Source organism: Anomaloglossus baeobatrachus, chromosome 3, assembly GCF_048569485.1.
Source record: "Anomaloglossus baeobatrachus isolate aAnoBae1 chromosome 3, aAnoBae1.hap1, whole genome shotgun sequence".
NCBI classification, from domain to species: domain Eukaryota; kingdom Metazoa; phylum Chordata; class Amphibia; order Anura; family Aromobatidae; genus Anomaloglossus; species Anomaloglossus baeobatrachus.
In genome coordinates, this window is record NC_134355.1 from 134,154,325 (window position 1) to 134,175,572 (window position 21,248).

Here is a 21,248-nt window from a genome sequence, read left to right on the forward strand (position 1 = left end):
GCACAGTTACAGCGTATCCTATGTGATGTATATACAGCAGTCTCTGTGTATTCTATATGTTTCAGCTTCAGTCTCATTTTATTTATAACTGCTCTCTTATATAAATCTGAAATTTTGGTTGCATAGGAGGATATACAGAGGCACACTGACGGTTGAGTTGGATTGGAAGGAGAAATAACTGAGAGCTGCCAGGAGGGATTTGTTAGATAATAATGTCATCCTGTAGTTCAAGCAATCAGAGACTGACATCCTGTCTACACATTAGCACTTTTACTGGACGGATTGTCAGACAGAGATCTTTCTATAATTAAGGCCGGGATATGTGTACATGTAACTGGGATGAACTAAATTAAACCGTGAACATATTGATGGTGAGTACCCATTGTATGTGCATGGTGGCTCAGTGGTTAGCACTGCAGTCTTGCAGCGCTGGGGTCCTGGGTTCAAATCCCACCAAGGACAACATCTGCAAGGAGTTTGTATGTTCTCCCCGTGTTTGCGTGGGTTTCCTCCGGGGTCTCCGGTTTCCTCCCACACTCCAAAAAACATACAGAAAGGGAATTTAGATTGTGAGCCCCAATGGGGACAGTGTGTACAATGTATGTAAAGCACTGTGGAATCAATAGCGCTATATAAATGAATAAATATTATTCTTATTATTTATATTTAAAGTACGACGCCAGCAGTTTTCTGGGGGGTTTTTTGCGCTTTTTTTTTTTTCTTTCCCCAGCACTGGAGTGGTGCTATAAATCTAAGTCCCCTGCCCACTGTCTTATACTCACCCTACACTGTTTTCATCCCTCTTCAGTGTCGCTCCAGTTCCGCGGTGCCATTTTGTGCACATAACTTCTTACAGGACAGAAGTGTGAAGTTATGTCACAAGCATGTCAGTGTGCATGGGCGGCACGGTGGCTCAGTGGTTAGCACTCCAGTCTTGCAGCGCTGGGGTTCTGGGTTCGAATCCCACCAAGGACACCATCTGCAAGGAGTTTGTATGTTCTTCCCGTGTTTGCGTGGGTTTCCTAGAATGAGAATGTGTACATAGAATGAGAATGTGTACATAGAATGTGTACATAGAATGAGAATGTGTACATAGAATGTGTACAGAGAAGGTGAATGTGTACAGAGAATGAGAATGTATACATAGAATATGTACATAAAATGAGAATGTGTACATAGAATATGTACATAGAATGTGTACATAGAATTAAAATGTGTACATGGAATGAGAATGTGTACATGGAATGAGAATGTGTACATAGAATTAGAATGTACATAGAATGTGAATGTGTACATAGAAGGAGAATGTGTACATAGACTGAGAATGTGTACATGGACTGAGAATGTTTACTGTACATGGACTGAGAATGTGTACATAGAATAAGAATGTGTACATAGAAGGAAAATGGGTACATAGAATGTGTACATAGAATAAGAATGTGTACAGAGAAGGGAAATGTGTACATAGAAGGAAAATGTGTACATAGAATGAGAATGTCTACACAGAATTAGATAGTGTATATAGAATGAGAATGTGTACATAGAATTAGATAGTGTACATAGAATGAGAATGTATACATAGAATGAGAATGTGTACACAAAAAGTATACATAGAATAAGAATGTGTACTAAGAATGTGTACGTAGAATAAGAATGTGTACATAGAATGAAAGTGTACATAGAATGAGAATGTGTACATGGCATGTGTACATAGAATGTGAATGTATACATAGAATATGTACATAGAAAAAGAATATATACATAGAATGTTTACATATAATGTGTACATAGAATGAGAATGTGTACATAGAATGTGTACATAGAATAAGAATGTCTACATAGAATGAGATAGTGTACATGAAATGAGAATGTCTGCATAGAATGATAATGTGCACATAGAATGAGAATGTGTACATAGGAGAATGTGTACATAGAATGTGTACATAGAATGAGAAGGTGTTCATACAATGAGAATTTGTACATAAAATGAGAATGTGTACATAGAATGTGTACATAGAATGAGAATGTCTACATAGAATGAGCATGTGTACTTAGTATAAGAATGTCTAGATAGAATATGTACATAGAAAAAGAATATATAAATAGAATGTTTACATATGTGTACATAGAATGAGAATGTGTACATAGAATGAGAATGAGTACTGAGAATGTGTACATAGAATGAGATAGTTTACATGGAATGAGAATGTACATAGAATGTGTATAGAGAATGTGCACATAGAATGAGAATGTGCACATAGATTGAGAATGTGTACATAGAATGAGAAGGTGTACACAGAAGGAGAATGTGTACATAGGAGAATGTGTACATAGAATGAGAAGGTGTACACAGAAGGAGAATGTGTGCATAGGAGAATGTGTACATAGAAGGAGAATGTGAACATAGAATGTGTACATAGAATGAGAATGTGTACATAGAATGAGAATGTGTACATAGAATGAGAATGTGTACATAGAATGAGAATGTGTACATAGAATGAGAATGTGTACATAGAATGTGTACATAGAATGTTTACATAGGAGAATGTGTACACTCACTGTGATTGCACTGGCTGCCCATATATCACAGGATCCAATTCAAATTGCTTATTCTTACCCACAAAGCTCTCCACAGTGCAGCTCCCCCCACATCACCACCCTCCTCTCTGTCTATCATCCTACCCGTTCTCTACGCTGTGCAACGCTCTCACGAGCAGGGTTGTCTCTTTTTTTTCCTTACTCTAATCATTGTATTTTCTATAACTGTCATTTGTTTGTATAATATTTCAAAAGACTGACCCGCACATCCTACAAGTGTGTATAGGTGCCAGCTGAAAAAACCTAGTAAAATACAAAATGGATACAGCCACACACTAAATGCCATCAATGTATAAGGGAACTCTGCTACTGCATTACTGCTATATGAAAAAATGAGATTTTTAGTTTATGAATTGGCCAATGCATGTAAGCCCGGAAACCAATGGCAAGGTAAATCTCAATATTCCGGGTCCCTAACTAAAATGCCACTATCTAGGTTAAAAACATCCATGTCTGGGCAGCTAAACTAAAAATCTAACTTGAAATGCCACTATCCTATTATCATATAATATTGAGATTTACCTTGCCGTTTGGTTTCCGGGCTTACATGCATTGGCCAATTCATAAACTAAAAATCTCATTTTTTCATATAGCAGTAATGCAGTAGCAGAGTTCCTTTATACATTGATGGCATTTAGTGTGCGGCTGTATCCATTTTGTATTTGTTTGTATAAGACCTCCTGAATTGTAAAGCGCTGCGGAATATGTTGGCGCTATAGAAATAAAGATTTATTATTATTATTTTTTATTATTATTATTATTATTATTATTATTAGCACTCAATGTAACTTTGAGAGTCAGAATGAGGCTCTCGTAGAGTTGTATTGAAAGTGACTTCTGTCACGCTCATTGAAACACTGGAGCTGCAAGCAGGTCACAAATCACCAAAGATTGACTAGAGTGGTGTCGATAACAAAAGAAGATGGCGGTAGGTGAATAGAAGACAGGGGCCAGGGGATTTCAAATTAAAGGGAATCAGTCAGCAAGTTTTTGCTATGTAATCCGAAGACCGCATGCTGCTGGGGATAATACACAAATTTCAGTGATGTGTCTCTTATCACACTGTGTGCAGTTGGTAACCTGCAATGTTTGTTTTAGTTTCAAAAGGTTATCATTGTCAGACTAGGTCAGCTAGTTCAACACATTCCCTGCTGTGATTAGCACCTCACTGTAGAAATGTATTTACAGAGCGAAGGCAGCTTTCTCAGCAATGCTACATGATAAATCTAAAAACTCTGACTATAGATTCAGGGTTAAAGCCCTACTCTAGGTTTGTTGTGTGTGTTTTGAACTGCTTCTGATAGAGATCACATCTGTAAGTGTAATGCATGTTGTTACATACTCACCGGTTGACGTTTTCTTCTGTTTTAAGCCCCGCTCTGGTCGCGCTATCATCATGCAGCGGCTATTGTAGCATGTGGTCATTGTAGGTTATGAAAGTCACTTTTCTGAATACAAATTTAAAGGAAACAGAATGTGGATACAGAGCTTTGTTCTGAATTCCCATAATGTGCATTAAGAAAATGGAAAAAAGTGACCTCTGCTTCACATAACAATCATTGTGTGATTTGGCCAGTGATATCTGCAGTCACATGATGCCAGAGCGGGGGCGAAAAATGGGTGAAGACCGGTACCAGTGAGTACCTCCAGTCTATTCATTCTATATGGGACAACAGAAAATAGCCAAGAACTGTACTCTGCAGTCCCATAGACCGTAAGCGGAGCAAGGCTTTGCATGCGCAAGACATGCAACAACCCCCATTGATCAGCAAGTTGTGCCTTATCCATATGATAGGGAATAGCTTGTGTAAAGCTGGTGTCACACATAACGACGACAACGACGTCGCTGCAACGTCACCATATTCTGTGACGTTGCAGCGACCTCAACAGCGACGTCGCTGTGTGTGACACATAACAACGATCAGACCCCTGCTGCGAAATCGTTGCTCGCTCCTGAATGCTCGAAGTCATTTTTTGATCGCTGCTATCCCGCTGCGCCATGCTGATAAGCTGATAATCCTTGTGTTTGACACCGCAGCAGCGACGCTACGCTACGTCTGAAACCACACAACGACCGTCGACGTCGCTATGATCGCTGCTCCGTCGCTGCTTTTTCTAACATGTTTGACAGCTTACTAACGATCATCGATGGTCGCTGCTACGTCACAGAATATGGTGACGTTGCAGCGACGTCGTTGTCGTCGTCGTTATGTGTGACCCCAGCTTAACTTGTTTTTTTGGGGGAGTAACACTTAAGTCTAAAATTTGTTTAAGGACATGTCGGAAAAGTTTGTATCCAAATGATTGATCTGGAAATTGACCCTTTTAATGCACTACTCCAGCGTTTATTTTTTTTTTGAGTGCTGGAGTGGCACTTTAAATGTAAGCCCCCTATCCTCTGTTTTACACTTACCCCCCTTTGTTTTGATGCGTTTCTGGCATCGCTAAACTGCTACGGCGTAGTTTTGTGACTGCAAGGCTGGTTTCACACTACGTCTTTTTAACATCCGTTGAAAACGTTATTTTAGCGGAAGTACGGATCCTGCTTTTACAGCAAATAACGTATGCAAACGCATCTGTTATTTTGCAGGATCCTGCACTGGATGTTTAGGGGCGGGCATTGGAGTCATGTGATCGGGAGTGAGGGGAACTAGACTGGGAGCCGGCTTCTGACAGCTGCAGACGCTGGTAACCAAGGTAAACATCGGCCTTGGATACCCGATATTTATCTTGGTTACGAGTGTCTGCAGCTGCTAGGAGCAGGGCTGCCTGCACACGTAACCAACGTAAACATCGGGTAACTAAGAGAAGTGGTTACGCGATATTTACCTTGGTTACGAGTGTCCGCAGCTCTCAGGAGGGAGGAGAGGAAGGGGAGGAAGGGGGAAAGACATAGATAGAGAGAGAGAGGGTGAGGGAGGGAGGAGGAGAGAGAGACAGATCACGCGAGACTGGTTCTGGGCATGCTCAGTACTTTCTGGGCATGCTCAGTACAAAAGCAGGATCCTGTCTATCAGCACGCCAGCGTTCACCTGCGTTTGCGTGCTGTTTAGTCAGGATCCGGTGACTTGCAGTATTTTGACGCAGCTCAAAAACGCTACATGTAGCGTTTTTGAAACATGTTAAAAAACTGCAAGTCACCGGATCCGCACTATAACGCACGCAAACGCAGGTGAACAGATGTTAACACGAGTCCATTGCAAATGCATTGAAATGAAAACGCATTTGCACTGGATCCGTACTTCCGCTAAAATAACGTTTTCAACGGATGTTAAAAAGACGTAGTGTGAAACCAGCCTAACTTCTAAAAATACAAAAACCTGAGCTGAAACAATGTTCAGTAAACATGCAACATTAAGCATGTGAATTGCAGCCTTAAGACTAGAAAAAACCAAGGAGAAAAATTGTATGAAAAATACCCTGAATATAAATAAATAAATTGCAAGTGCTTAATAACAGGGTACTTAGTGTATACATTTTTGCAAAAAGGTAAAAAGCTGTCTCACCTCGTCACGGTGTACCCATCTGAGACAGTCCCTAACCTACTGAAGTTAAAAACATTATCAATACCTGACTTGTGTCATGTCAGAACTCCAATATGGATGGTGGCAAGTGGTTAGCTGTGTCCCAGATAAAATACACAGCAAAGTGAGACGCAATCAGCTGTTCAGTCTCAGTACTAGGAGGGCTGCACCCCCAACTTGCAACCAAGCAAGAAAACATACAAAAAATACAAAAACCTGAGCTGAAACAATGTTCAGTAAACATGCAACATTAAGCATGTGAATTGCAGCCTTAAGACTAGAAAAAACCAAGGAGAAAAATTGTATGAAAAATACCCTGAATATAAATAAATAAATTGCAAGTGCTTAATAACAGGGTACTTAGTGTATACATTTTTGCAAAAAGGTAAAAAGCTGTCTCACCTCGTCACGGTGTACCCATCTGAGACAGTCCCTAACCTACTGAAGTTAAAAACATTATCAATACCTGACTTGTGTCATGTCAGAACTCCAATATGGATGGTGGCAAGTGGTTAGCTGTGTCCCAGATAAAATACACAGCAAAGTGAGACGCAATCAGCTGTTCAGTCTCAGTACTAGGAGGGCTGCACCCCCAACTTGCAACCAAGCAAGAAAACATACAAAAAATACAAAAACCTGAGCTGAAACAATGTTCAGTAAACATGCAACATTAAGCATGTGAATTGCAGCCTTAAGACTAGAAAAAACCAAGGAGAAAAATTGTATGAAAAATACCCTGAATATAAATAAATAAATTGCAAGTGCTTAATAACAGGGTACTTAGTGTATACATTTTTGCAAAAAGGTAAAAAGCTGTCTCACCTCGTCACGGTGTACCCATCTGAGACAGTCCCTAACCTACTGAAGTTAAAAACATTATCAATACCTGACTTGTGTCATGTCAGAACTCCAATATGGATGGTGGCAAGTGGTTAGCTGTGTCCCAGATAAAATACACAGCAAAGTGAGACGCAATCAGCTGTTCAGTCTCAGTACTAGGAGGGCTGCACCCCCAACTTGCAACCAAGCAAGAAAACATACAAAAAATACAAAAACCTGAGCTGAAACAATGTTCAGTAAACATGCAACATTAAGCATGTGAATTGCAGCCTTAAGACTAGAAAAAACCAAGGAGAAAAATTGTATGAAAAATACCCTGAATATAAATAAATAAATTGCAAGTGCTTAATAACAGGGTACTTAGTGTATACATTTTTGCAAAAAGGTAAAAAGCTGTCTCACCTCGTCACGGTGTACCCATCTGAGACAGTCCCTAACCTACTGAAGTTAAAAACATTATCAATACCTGACTTGTGTCATGTCAGAACTCCAATATGGATGGTGGCAAGTGGTTAGCTGTGTCCCAGATAAAATACACAGCAAAGTGAGACGCAATCAGCTGTTCAGTCTCAGTACTAGGAGGGCTGCACCCCCAACTTGCAACCAAGCAAGAAAACATACAAAAAATACAAAAACCTGAGGTGAAACAATGTTCAGTAAACATGCAACATTAAGCATGTGAATTGCAGCCTTAAGACTAGAAAAAACCAAGGAGAAAAATTGTATGAAAAATACCCTGAATATAAATAAATAAATTGCAAGTGCTTAATAACAGGGTACTTAGTGTATACATTTTTGCAAAAAGGTAAAAAGCTGTCTCACCTCGTCACGGTGTACCCATCTGAGACAGTCCCTAACCTACTGAAGTTAAAAACATTATCAATACCTGACTTGTGTCATGTCAGAACTCCAATATGGATGGTGGCAAGTGGTTAGCTGTGTCCCAGATAAAATACACAGCAAAGTGAGACGCAATCAGCTGTTCAGTCTCAGTACTAGGAGGGCTGCACCCCCAACTTGCAACCAAGCAAGAAAACATACAAAAAATACAAAAACCTGAGCTGAAACAATGTTCAGTAAACATGCAACATTAAGCATGTGAATTGCAGCCTTAAGACTAGAAAAAACCAAGGAGAAAAATTGTATGAAAAATACCCTGAATATAAATAAATAAATTGCAAGTGCTTAATAACAGGGTACTTAGTGTATACATTTTTGCAAAAAGGTAAAAAGCTGTCTCACCTCGTCACGGTGTACCCATCTGAGACAGTCCCTAACCTACTGAAGTTAAAAACATTATCAATACCTGACTTGTGTCATGTCAGAACTCCAATATGGATGGTGGCAAGTGGTTAGCTGTGTCCCAGATAAAATACACAGCAAAGTTTTTTTTTTTTTCAGCCTAACTTCTGTCTGGCTGTAAAAGCCGCTTTACACGCCGCGACATCGCTAAAGCGATTTCGTTGGGGTCACAGAATTTGTGACGCACATCCGGCCGCGTTAGCGATGTCGTTGCGTGTGACACCTATCAGCGATTTTGAATCGTTGCAAAAACGTTCAAAATCGCTAATCAGTGACATGCCCCCCTCTTCCCAATTATCGCTGCTTCTGCAGTAACGATGTTGTTCCTCATTTCTGCGGCAGCACACATCGCTACATGTGACCCCGCAGGAACGAGGAACATCTCCTTACCTGTGTCCCGCCAGCAATGCGGAAGGAAGGAGGTGGGCGGGATGTTCGTCCCGCTCATCTTCGCCCCTCCGCTTCTATTGGGCGGCGGTTCACTGACGCCACTGTGACGTCACTGTGACGCTGAACGAACCGCCCCCTTAGAAAAGAGGCGGTTCGCCGGTCACAGCGACGTCGCATAGCAGGTAAGTGCGTGTGACGCTGGCGTAGCGATAATGTTCGCTACGGCAGCGATCAACACATATCAGCTAGCGATGTCGCAGCGTGTAAAGCCCGCTTTAGTCAAACGTTCCGTCCACAAGCTCTCAGAAGTCTATGATAGCCAGAACGAGGCTCTAATAGACTTGTACTGAATTATGCCCTCTGGCGTGCTCCATGAAACACCGGAGCTGCCGACGGCTCACAAATCGCCGGAGATGGACCAGAGCGGTGGTGATAAAAGATGAAGACACCAGAGGGTGAGTATAAGAATTAGGGGCAGGGGACTTAGATTTAAAGCACCACTTCAGCTGTGCAATAAAAAAAAATGCTGGAGTGGTGCCTTATACGATACCCTCATATTGTGATGGATTTTTTGATCAGGGCAATTATCTTATATATTTGAGTATTGACAACAATGATTGTTTCTTTCAGGATGTAGAAAATATATTTAGTCGAATCATTGATATACATGAACTTAGTGTGAAGCTTTTGGGCCTTATCGAAGACACCGTGGAGATGACAGATGAGAGCAGTCCGCACCCATTAGTTGGAAGCTGCTTTGAGGATTTAGCAGAGGTGAGTTTTAATTGACAGGGGGGACTCATATCATGCAATTCTAGTTTCTTCCCATAGTTAGCCATACTGCCTTTTATACATGTCGGGGAGACCATCATTTGTCCACTCTTTGGTTTTCTGTTCTTATAACCAGTATTTTCACTAAAAACACATGCAGCTATTCTGATTCTCACTTACATTTTCAGACACAGATCTAATGAATCTGGACCTGTCATCAGGTCAAAAGTGGCCTGTTCTTGCTTTTCTTATGTTAGGAATAAATTAACAACTGGGTGTTACTATTTGGGGGTGTCTCTACACTGTCTGACACCAACCAGTGAGTGCTGGTCGTTCCGGACTGTTGGGACACGGTTTTGCCACTCGGGAAATAGTCATGCGCTGTTGTCTATTCATTCGGAAATATTCAAAAATGAAACCAAGGAACGGTACAATGAAGACTTCTAAGAATGGATGCTCTCCAATTGTTATTTCATGGGGAATAGCAGTGTTTACGCAGACAGGCATGTCAGGAGGGTTGACAGCCCATTAAACATGCAGTTCCTCTGCTCTCCTGGACCCATGACCGTACACTTGTGATTTTGTTATACTGTTAAAATAAGCACCATATGTTCATCCTAATAAATATTTGCAGCCATGTGTATATGTCTATATACAGGGAGATTGTTTTCACATATTGTGGCTCTGGGCAAAATTCTAATTTGTGCCCCCTAGAGTAGTCTAGATGTTTATTTACCTCTATGATCATAAAGGGTTGGGAATGAGGACACCCAAGGTCAATGCTGCTGCCGTGCGGTACTGCCCTGCTATGCATCGTCAGGACTACATGCGCGTCACTATGTCACGGCCTCATACGGACACCGAACTGTGGCTTTCAGGGCACAGTAAGGCTGGCAGTGCGGAGCCAAGGCAGGAGGAGAGTTAGCACAGCGCCTCTGACCTGTACGCATTGCCATAGCCTTTAACTTTGACAGATCAGAAAGAGGTCACGTTTTGCACATTGTGGGTGCGTTATTTTCAATAAAGCACTCCCCCAAAATTACTCTATTTTTTATGACTCAGACAGAAAGTATAAAAGTGTGAAGCCGATTAGTGTTTCTACACAGTATGATATTCTTTCATGACTCCTATACAGTATGATGCACCTGCTATGTTTCCATACACACAGGGTTATGTCCACAGTATCTCACACAGTATGATACATCATGTGCCCCACCACACAGTATTCTAAGTTTCCCCTCTTAAACACTGCTTTTATGATGTCCCACAGTATTGCCCTATAGATTATGCCTGCAGTGACCGCATGAGTAATATGATGCTCCCAGTGTCCATGACACCGCACACATGCACACTCATACGCGCATACTGTAATGTCTCTACAATGTATCCCCCACGCACAGTATGATGCTATCACAGCCCTCCCCACAGTTCTTCCACAGTACAGTGCCCCCGGTGTCGTCCCCACCTTCATTATGATGCCCCATCACAATATAAGGCCCCAGTGTCCCCCTACACACAGTATCTGCATACACTAGTGATATGCTCACAAACACACACACACAAACCCCCACAATCTCCAGTGTTCCTGTGACATCCTCGGCTGAGCTTTTTTGCACCTCAGTCATGTGACTAGAAGGTCCTTCAGCCGATACTCAGACAGACTGATGGAGCAGAGAGCTGACCCCACCATAATATTCCTGAGGTCAGATACAGATAGTTACATCTGCAGACTGATTAAATGTTGATTGGCATCTGCCCACCTAGTTGTCAGTGACTGAGGAACATCAGAAGCAGGGAGCCCCCTTATGAATAGCGACCCTGGGCAAGTTCCCAGTCCTCCAACACTGGCCTTGTATACTCGGGAACATTTTTATTTGGATTTAGGCGCGCACAATTTATATCTAAAGCTGTATAATTTTGCACGTATGCCACTGTCTCTAGAGGTTATAAAAAAAAACAATGAGACTTTGTTATAAGTTTTGATTATTAGTATAGGCTTTTGATGTTTGAGGAGGAATTCAGGAATTCTGCTATATCATGTCGTAACCTCCCTCAGGTCATGTCTCCTTGGCGTGTTTCCTCAAGTTTTTGCCTCTTTTCCAGGAACTAGCCTTTGATCCATATGAATCCTACGCTCAGGATATTCTACGACCAGGTTTCCATGATCACTTTCTTGGTCAGCTTTCAAAGCCCGGTGCTGCTCTTTATTTACAGGTACGTCTGTCCTAGCGCAAGTTCAGTCTTAATCTACTGACTCGTCACTCTTATTTTTGTACTTCTCTGAATAAATCATGCATTTTTATTGTATTGAAGAGGACCAACCAGCCCGATTTAGCTATTTCAGGTAAAGGCAGGGCTATAGACGCAGTAAGATGCTGATTCGAGACGTAGCTGTTATACAAAGATCTGATGCTTGGCTGATTAAATATCGTTAATCAAAGTTGAAGAAAAGGCCTGCACTGTGATTGACTGATCCAACATTGGGGGGGGGTCTTTGTGGGTCAGGTCCTCACGTTTATTGCTCCAGCGTCCTCTATGATCTGCCCCCTTTTCTTTATTTGAATATTGCACCGCGCCACCATTGCTGCTGTTGGCGCCTGCACATTGCCACAGTACTCAAGTCTTCACCACAGTGTGTTCAATAAAATGGCGCCTTAGGTCGCGGTATGCGCATGTGTGGACTCTGATTACATGAAGACCTGAATACGGTGGCAATGTGCACACACCGGCAACAATAGCCATGGTGGTGCAGTGAAATATTCAAATAAAGAAAAGGGGGCAACCCAGAGGACACCGGAGGAGGAATAAACGTGAAAACCCAACCCATGTTGTATCAGTCAACCAAGTGCAGTGCATTTTTGCAACTTTGATTAACGATATTTAATCAACCAAGCATCCGATCTTTCTATAACAGGTATGCCTGCAATCAGCATCTTAGTGTCAGTATGGCACTGCCTTTACCTCATATAGCAAAATTCTGATGGTTGCTTCCCTTTAAATTGGAAGTAAAATCTTTTTCTTTTCAGTCACCTAAAAATGTAATTTTTGCCCAATGTAAATGCTGCTGTTTTACTGAATGTAGTGGTGGTCAATTTATTGTTCCCGTGTCTCTCCATTTCCGATATAGGGCCCTTCTCTTCCCTGTATGTACTGTACATCTAGTCTTGTTATCCAAGTGGGTGTGGCCTTCAACATTTCTAAGCAGGTGTTTTAATGAGGATATACTCAATTCGCTAACATGGCTATGTTAACTTACATAGAGGAGGGGACCATATCTCAAAAAAGAGGCACAGGGCTAAAAGACTAAAAAAAAACCCCACCAAGTCAAGGAGAACAGTGACATTTACGGTAAAATTACATATTTACGATAAAGGACAAGTCCTATTTAAACTACAACATGAAGGATCCTATCGACCTCTAATGTAGTCTGTCTGTCGGTACTGTTCCAGTACGTTTGACAGCAATATTAGCACTACAGAGTATATTCTTTGTCTTTCAAAAATAAAGGAGAAAGCCACAGCCTTGTTATTGCCAATACCTAAACAATTGGTTCTGTAATAACCAGTCAAAAATACCCCCATTGCTCACCCCAGTGCTGCATTTAAGGCCTTCTCCTGCCCATAGTAAACAATTAAATGATATACAGAGGTATTCCCATCATACATATATAGCATATTTACAGGTTATGACATTAATGTACAGTCTGAGACTCAGTAATGGGACCTGTATCTACCTCCAGAATGGGCCCTGTTGATTGCTACATTTAGCAGAGAAGTCATCGGAGTTCCCATACAATGTCTAGTGCCCATCCTATATTAATGCTTTATATTGCACTTTCCAAAACATCTTGTCATTACCTTAACCCCAACAACAAAAGTTGCGTGGTTAATATATTACTGGCTCATTCCATACCAAGGACTTGACCCATACGGACAAGAATTATTGCAGATGATGGAGTGATGCCATCATTGTCATCCCTGTGTGCATACATATCCATTATAACGATGCCGATGCGGTATATGCTTTGTTCTAGACTTTTTCAATATTCTAGAAAAAATACATTTATTTTTTTCCTTGTTTGTTACTCCCAGTCTATAGGTGAAGGTATTAAAGAAGCTGTGCAATACGTTTTGCCTCGGCTGCTTCTAGCTCCTGTTTACTACTGCCTGCACTACTTTGAATTTATTAAGGTAAGAGGCATTTACAGTGCATGATGCTTCAGCTGTATTTTAGGGAACAGTACATATGAGATAGTGAGGAAAAGTCAGGTACTACTGCTTTCCTATAAATCTATTAAAGGTTTGACTTTTTATTTGTCCTGCATATGGAGTAGCAGGACATGTGTTTTAAGAGCATTATGTATACAGTAATCAGGCAGGCAGAAGTGGTAATGAACCATCTCTGTCTTTTTTTATAGAAATTCAATTTCCTTCATGCTGGTAGAATTGTACAAATGTAGGCATCTATAAACACATTGGGCATAATGCAGAAAAATAAAAAAGTGTTTTGTTTTTTTTTTATTAACCCCTTCAGCCCCCGGGCACTTTCCGTTTTTGCGGGGGTTTTTTTGCTCCCCTTCTTCCGAGAGCCGTAACTTTTTTATTATTCCGTCAATCTTGCCATATGACGGCTTGTTTTTTGCGGGACAAGTTGTACTTTTAAATGAAACCTTAAGTTTTACCATATAGTGTACTGGAAAACGGTAAAAAAATTCCAAGTGCGGAAAAATTGCAAAAAAAGTGTGATCGTACAATAGTTTTTGGTATATTTTATTCACTGTGTTCACTATATGGTAAAACTGATGTATCTATGTGATGCCTCAGGTCAGTGCGAGTTTGTAGACACCAAACATGTATAGGTTTCTTGTATCTAAGGGGTTAAAAAAAATTCACAAGCTTGTCCAAAAAAAGTGGCGCACGTTTTGCGCCATTTTCCAAAACCCGTAGCGTTCTCATTTTTCGGGATCTGAGGCTCAGTGACTGCTTATTTTTTGCGTCTCGACCTGACGTTTTTAACAGTACCATTTTTGCGCAGATGCTACGTTTTGATCGCCTGTTATTGCATTTTGCGCAAAATTTGCAGCAACCAAAAAACGTATATTTTGGCGTTTGGAATTTTTTTGCCGCTATGCCATTTACTGATCAGATTAATTGATTTTATATTTTGATCGGGCATTTCTGAACGCGGCAATACCAAATATGTGTATATTTTTTATTTTTTTAACCCTTTAATTTTCAATGGGGTGAAAGAGGGGGGATTTGAACTTTTAGGTTTTTTTTATTGTTTTTTAAAAATTTTTAAAACTTTTTTTCCTTTTTTTTTTTTTAAATTTTACTAGTCCCCCTAGGGGGCTATAGCGATCAGCAATCCGATCACTCTGCCCTATCTGCAGATCACAGCTACAGAGCTGAGAACTGCAGACTTGGTGCTTTACTTTCAATGCCGGCTGTATTCCGGCATTGAGAGGAAGTGACTCATGTTAGCTGCAGGCGTCATCACGTGACCCTGTGCTACCATGGCAACCACCGAAAGTCACGTGATCATGCCACGTGACTTCCGGTGGGGGCGGGGTAAGTGACTGTTATGGCTGCGCGCATATACATATCGCTGCCAGATTTTGGCAGCGAGATGTAAGTAGTTAATGGCCGCGGGTAGAAGCAATTCCACCCGCGCATAGCAGGCACACATGTCAGCTGTTGAAAACAGCTGATATGTGCGCGGATCGCCGCCGCCTGCCCACAGTTAAGCTACAGTACATATAATTGTATCTTTGTCATTTGTGCAATTTGGAATACACCAGTGCCTTGATTCTGGTTTGGTTCCTACTTTGCAGCAATTGGAAGAAAAAAGTGAGGACGAGGAAGATAAAGAATGTTTGAAGCAATCCATAACTGCCTTGCTCAACCTCCAGAGCAGTATGGAAAGGATATGCTCAAAGAGTCTGGCGAAAAGACGTCTCAGGTATCCAAAATATTCTAGCACCATCATAAATGAACATGACTGATAAATCTATACACAATTACTACATATTCTCTGTATTCTTAAACAAAATCATATTGTTGTATTTTTTTTTTTATTCTCCTATCCTTATATTTTGGTTACCATTGGCCAACAGTTGAAGAGAACAGGTGACAATAAAAATGTACTTTAATCCGCAAGTAGCCTACTTTGACAGGAGGAGTAAAGTAGTCCAGTGGGCGGTCCTTTGCATTCATTCTTTTTCTCTTTAGGATTACTAAGACTGGGAAGGCTGTTTAATAACTAAGTAGGACTGTCCGCCAGACTCCTAAGCCCAGAAAAATCAAAGGTTTAAGAGAATACAAATTAGTTAATTTGTTCCCACATGTATCTTCTTTATCTAAAACACATGCTCCCCGCAGATTGGTCTGCATTTTCATTCTCACAGGTTACATTTTTTTTTTATTTTTTTTTTTTGCATTTCAATTTTTATTGAAGGATTTTTGCATTACAACCAAACAATAAAAAAAAAAGAGAACATCCTGTTGACTTAAGAAAATACAATAGGGTAATAAACATTGTAGGAATATAAGGGGGAATGTACTGCATCAACAACAACATAGGGATATACTAGATGTGCAAACATTTTTAGAAGGAGAGCGGATCATTATGAAACGGAGTTGGTAAGACGAGTATGCTCCAGAGAAGAGAGCGACAAACATCATTTTGTGGCGAGGCGATAGTCGTTTGGACAGGCTACTAAGGAACAGTTCTTCTAATAGACTGAAGTCGCATATACAGTAATCATTTCATCAGTGTAGATAAAGGCTGCAATTCATCAAGACCAGCTAGAAAATCAGGTATGTGGTGGAGTCAGACGCTCCAGATTCATGAAGAGGAATCAGGAGCCTCTGATAAGCAGCATGTGCCTCTGTGCGCCATGCCAGAAATCTTACACATTTTATAACAGTCCTTGAGTGGTATAAGAATTCTGACATAAGTAACATCACATCTTGTCATGATTTGCACCTCAAGAACATCTCTAGAATCCTCCCCTTTCTCACAATGGAAATGACAAAAACCCTCACCGTGGCCCTGATCCACGCTCGCCTCGACTACTGTAACTCTCTATTAATTGGTCTCCCCCTAACTAGACTCTCTCCTCTACAGTCCATCCTTAATGCAGCAGCCAGGGTCACCTACCTGGCTAACCGCTACTCGGATGCCTCCTCTCTGTGCCAGTCATTGCACTGGCTGCCCATATATCACAGAATCCAATTCAAATTGCTTGTTCTCACCCACAAAGCTCTCCACAGCGCGGCACCCCCTACATCTCCACCCTCCTCTCTGTCTATCACCCCACCCGTTCCCTACGCTCTGCAAATGACTTTAGACTAACATCCACGTTAATCCGAACTTCCCACTCCTGGATCCAAGACTTCTCCCGAGCTGCACAAACTTTCTGGAACGCTCTACCCCAAGAAGCTAGGACGAATCACAACTTACTCAGCTTCAGACGCTCCCTAAAAACGCAACTTTTCAGGGTGGCCTATCACACTCCCTAGCCAAATTAAATTTACTTAGTCCCTCCACAACGTCTCAGAACATAACTCCACGTCAAACTCCACTGCACCCAAATGCATCTCAAGGTTCTGGCTGACTGGTCCAGGAAGCCATTATCTATTCCCCATATCCTTGAGATGGCTAGATTATCATTGTAAGGCTAGGTTCGCACACTGCGTCTTTTTGACGCTGCGTTTTTGGCCGCTAAAAACGCACCTGCGTCGAAAAAATGCCTCAAAAAACGCATGCGTTTTTGCCGCGATTTGGTGCATTTTTGGCTACGTTTTGCTGCGTTTTTGATCTCTGCGTTTTGCTGCGTTTTTCCAATGCATTGCATGGGGGGAAAACGCAGAAAAACGCAGGAAAGAACTGACATGTCCATTTTTTATTTTTACTCAAAAACGCAGGTAAAAAAAACAGATGTGTGCGGACAGCAAAAATGAAAACTCATAGACTTTGCTGGGGAAGCAAAGTCCTGCAGTTTTGAGGCCAAAAACGCACCCGAAAAACGTCGCGAAAAACGCACTCTGTGCACATAGCCTAAGTAGGCGCTTACATCTTGTCCCCCCCCCCCCACTCATCTCATTGTAGATTGTAAGCTCTCACGAGCAGGGTTGTCTTTTTTTCCATTAATTATTGTATTTTCTATAACTGTTATTTGTTTGTATATGAACCTTCTGAATTGTAAAGCGCTGCGGAATATGTTGGCGCTATAGAAATAAAGATTTTTTTTATTATTATTATTATATATTTAGAAGAGCCGTGGCATCATGACCCAGCTCCATTTAGTTCTGCCCATTCTGTCGAAATTGCTTTGTGGATCAGGGTCAATGATGTCTTTTAACATGAAAGCTGCAGCCCATCACTTTCTCATGCTGTGTACAACTGAGGCCTGTGATTGACGGCAGGGAAATCATAGATGTAGCCTTGATAAAACGAATATCAGCAGAAGAACTGAAGACGTGGCTTCTTTTGTTTTATGAACACATTTTTCCCACAAAATCCATTTTTAAAGATCGCTAAATGGAGTTCTATCTAATGTTGAAAGAATCTCAAGAGAACTTTGAGGACATCTCACCTCCACTAAATCAACCTGTTTGGATAGAGAAGGTTGAATCTCGCTCACTAAGGCCTCTTACAGATATCCGTTTTACATACTTGTTTTTCATTGACAATACCTGTACGAGTGGCAGTCTGTGGACCTATTCCCATGCCCATGATATTTTTGCGGACCTAGTAATCTGTGCAAAATCGCAGATGCACGTCCCATATTTTGACCCAAGTGTCGGATCAAAGTCTGCAATGGGTCCGTGAGCAAAAAAATCAGACCGTACTCGGATGCCATGTTAGATCGGGCTGGAGAATTTTTTTTCAATTATGAGAAAAACTGATAAAAATCGGATTAAATTCTGATGAAAATTGTTAATGGAGTTATCCACTACTAGGACAACCTTTTTAGATTCCACATGTTTCCCCCAGGTAAAATAAAAAAGCCTATACTCACCTCCCATACGAGCATGATCCCAGTGGTGTCCGGACTTGCGTTCCTGGGGCTCACGTAACGTCAGGTGAGACCCGCATGCAATGAGCTCCAGCTTCTGTCTCCCCACCTTTGGACAGAGGAGTAATCAACAGGAAGTTAGTGGCATCCGCAGTGCTCACTTCCTGTTAATTAACTCATTTGGTCCCAAGGCCTGAGAGAAGGAAGCCAGCGCTAATTGGACTCTGGGCTTGCCTGACGTCACGTGAGCCCCAGGAACACAAAGTGGGACCACGTCGGTACGGGAGGTGAGTATAGGCTTTTTTTTAATTTTACATGGAGGAAACGTGGAATCAGAAGGGGTTGTTCTAATTGTGGACCATCCCTTTAAGGAAACTAGGTCCACTTTCATATAAGTGGAAAAAAACCATATCTTTCCAAGTCTTTACTCTGAGAGTTGCACTTCATAGATACGTGGTCTACAGATGCAGAACATTGTCACCTAGTGATAAAAACTCACCCAAAATGTGGCAGACTTTTACTCCCCATAGATGCCCCCTCCTTAACACCTGATCGGAGACCAAATCTTTTTATGCAACCTCTTATTACTTCGGATTTCTTAGGGAATGTTAAAGTGGTGGCCAATAATCTACTTACAGAAAATGTGGATTTTGCTGCAGGTTTCGCCATTATGATCACACATTTCCATGCGGAAAAAAATCTGGATTTTTTTTTTGTTTTAATCTTATTGATGCAGCTGGCATGGTCACTTTGCCACAGTTTCCACCCCTTATGGACTCACCTATATAGTTAGTGCCTTTGTGTGTTTCTGTTATGTGACTGATAATTTCTCACTTATCGTGGCACGCAGCAATACCCAGCAGTGCAGATTCACTGTCATCAGCAGCGAATGTACTTTCTATTTTCTTTTTTTATGCACTTGAAAGCAATTGTAGAGGTTTATTTATTCTTGCTACACTTTTTTTTTCTGGTCGGGTTTTTATAAACATTATGTAGAACAAGCGGAGGAGTGGGAGAGTCCAAGCCCTGGCTTTTGTTTTTAAAGGAAGTGACATTAAAGGCCAGCAATTCTTATTGTCCCCAAACTATTACAATAAACTGTCACTGCGACCCGCAGGTCGAGCCGTTCTCTTAGAGGAGCCTCGAATGCTCAAGAAGTGGATGTTTTCCAGGTTTGATTATGGAGAAGGCTTTGCTTTTTACTGCTTTTATCACTTGTGTTGTTAGTTTTCTGATATATCTTTTCGCTTTTGGCATAAAACGTTTGTGTATTGTGTTATTGATGCTTTGGATAGAAAGTTTGTTGGTTAACATTGTGTATTTTGATTACTTTGTAGGTATGGTTTTTTTTGTGTAGGTATGGGATTTCCATTTTTATTCTTTAGTTTTACTTTAGATGTATTTAAAGTAGATTCGTTCACAATACATAAAAAAGGATGCGTTATGAAAAGGATCTCTGCAATCTGAGAGGGCTGGTGTGCTTACTGTGAAGAATGAGGATTTTTTTTTATAAGCATAAAATTGGTGATATTATCCTAGTAACGCGCTTCTTTCTCATCCACAGTGAGTCTGCATGCCGGTTTTATAATCATCAAATGAAGGGAAAGCAATTGGCCATTAAGAAAATGAACGAAATTCAGAAAAACATTGACGGATGGGAGGGAAAGGACATTGGACAGTGCTGTAATGAATTCATCATGGAGGGCGCCCTTACACGAGTCGGGGCGAAGCACGAGAGACACATATTCCTTTTTGATGGCTTGATGATCTGTTGTAAGTCGAATCACGGCCAACCTAGGCTACCGGGTGCAAGCAACGCAGAGTATCGGCTGAAGGAGAAGTTCTTTATGCGGAAGGTACAAATCAATGACAAGGATGACACTAACGAGTACAGACATGCGTTTGAGATTATTCTAAAAGACGAGAACAGTGTTATATTTGCTGCAAAATCAGCAGAAGAAAAGAATAACTGGATGGCTGCCTTAATATCGCTGCAGTACCGAAGTACATTAGAACGAATGTTGGATGGGACTATAATGCAGGAGGAGAAAGAAGAGCTGTTGCGGCTCCCGAGCTCCAAACTCTATAGGTTTGCTGAGCCGGACTCGGAGGAGAACATTATATTTGAGGAAAATGTACAACCAAAATCTGGTATTCCCATCGTCAAGGCCGGGACTGTAGTGAAGCTCATCGAAAGACTAACTTATCACATGTATGCAGGTACGTTACCCTCGCAGTATAAGCACAGTACCTAAACTATCACACAGGGTACTGTATAAGCACCATGATACTTTTACCAAGCTGCAATACAGTAACTTTACAAGTGCACATATGTTTTCCGATGTAATGGTCACATTATGGGTCTAGTGATATCTTGTTCCTTGTGACAAAGTTATTGCACTTGCAGTATTGCAATTATATATCTGTTCCAGGCAAAGAGACTGATATCTTTGTAATTTAAGGTCGTTTTCTTCACATGAAAATCGGGAAATAAATTATGGCTCCCGTGGTTGTGCCTTAAAAGTCTGATAGATGTTGCTCCCAACTGAAGGACCCTCACCTATCTCCAAAATGGAGGTCCTACAATCCCTCATTCTGTCTGGTGTCCACCCACCAGTGGGTAGAGAGGTGATGCCACATGCTCTATTCATTTCTATAAGAGTCCCACAAATAGCTGAGCAAATATCTTTAGCTGTATTTGGAACATTGAATATTGAGAGTTGGCACATGTGCTATCACCTTTCTACTCACTGGTTGTCCAATGCCACATGGAATTAGGGGACCCGCATTCTGAAAATAGG

General features: G+C 41.2%; 1 protein-coding gene across 1 annotated transcript in view; it reads left to right on the forward strand.

Annotated features, from left to right (window-relative positions):
* SOS1 (SOS Ras/Rac guanine nucleotide exchange factor 1) overlaps positions 1 to 21,248 on the forward strand; it is a 215,753-nt gene that overhangs the window by 159,841 nt on the left and 34,664 nt on the right. The window contains exons 6-10 of the mRNA XM_075339458.1: positions 9,285 to 9,428; positions 11,529 to 11,639; positions 13,517 to 13,615; positions 15,259 to 15,386; positions 20,012 to 20,667. Of these exons, the coding sequence (XP_075195573.1) occupies positions 9,285 to 9,428; positions 11,529 to 11,639; positions 13,517 to 13,615; positions 15,259 to 15,386; positions 20,012 to 20,667 (1,138 nt within the window). The remainder of the gene's footprint in view (positions 1 to 9,284; positions 9,429 to 11,528; positions 11,640 to 13,516; positions 13,616 to 15,258; positions 15,387 to 20,011; positions 20,668 to 21,248) is intronic.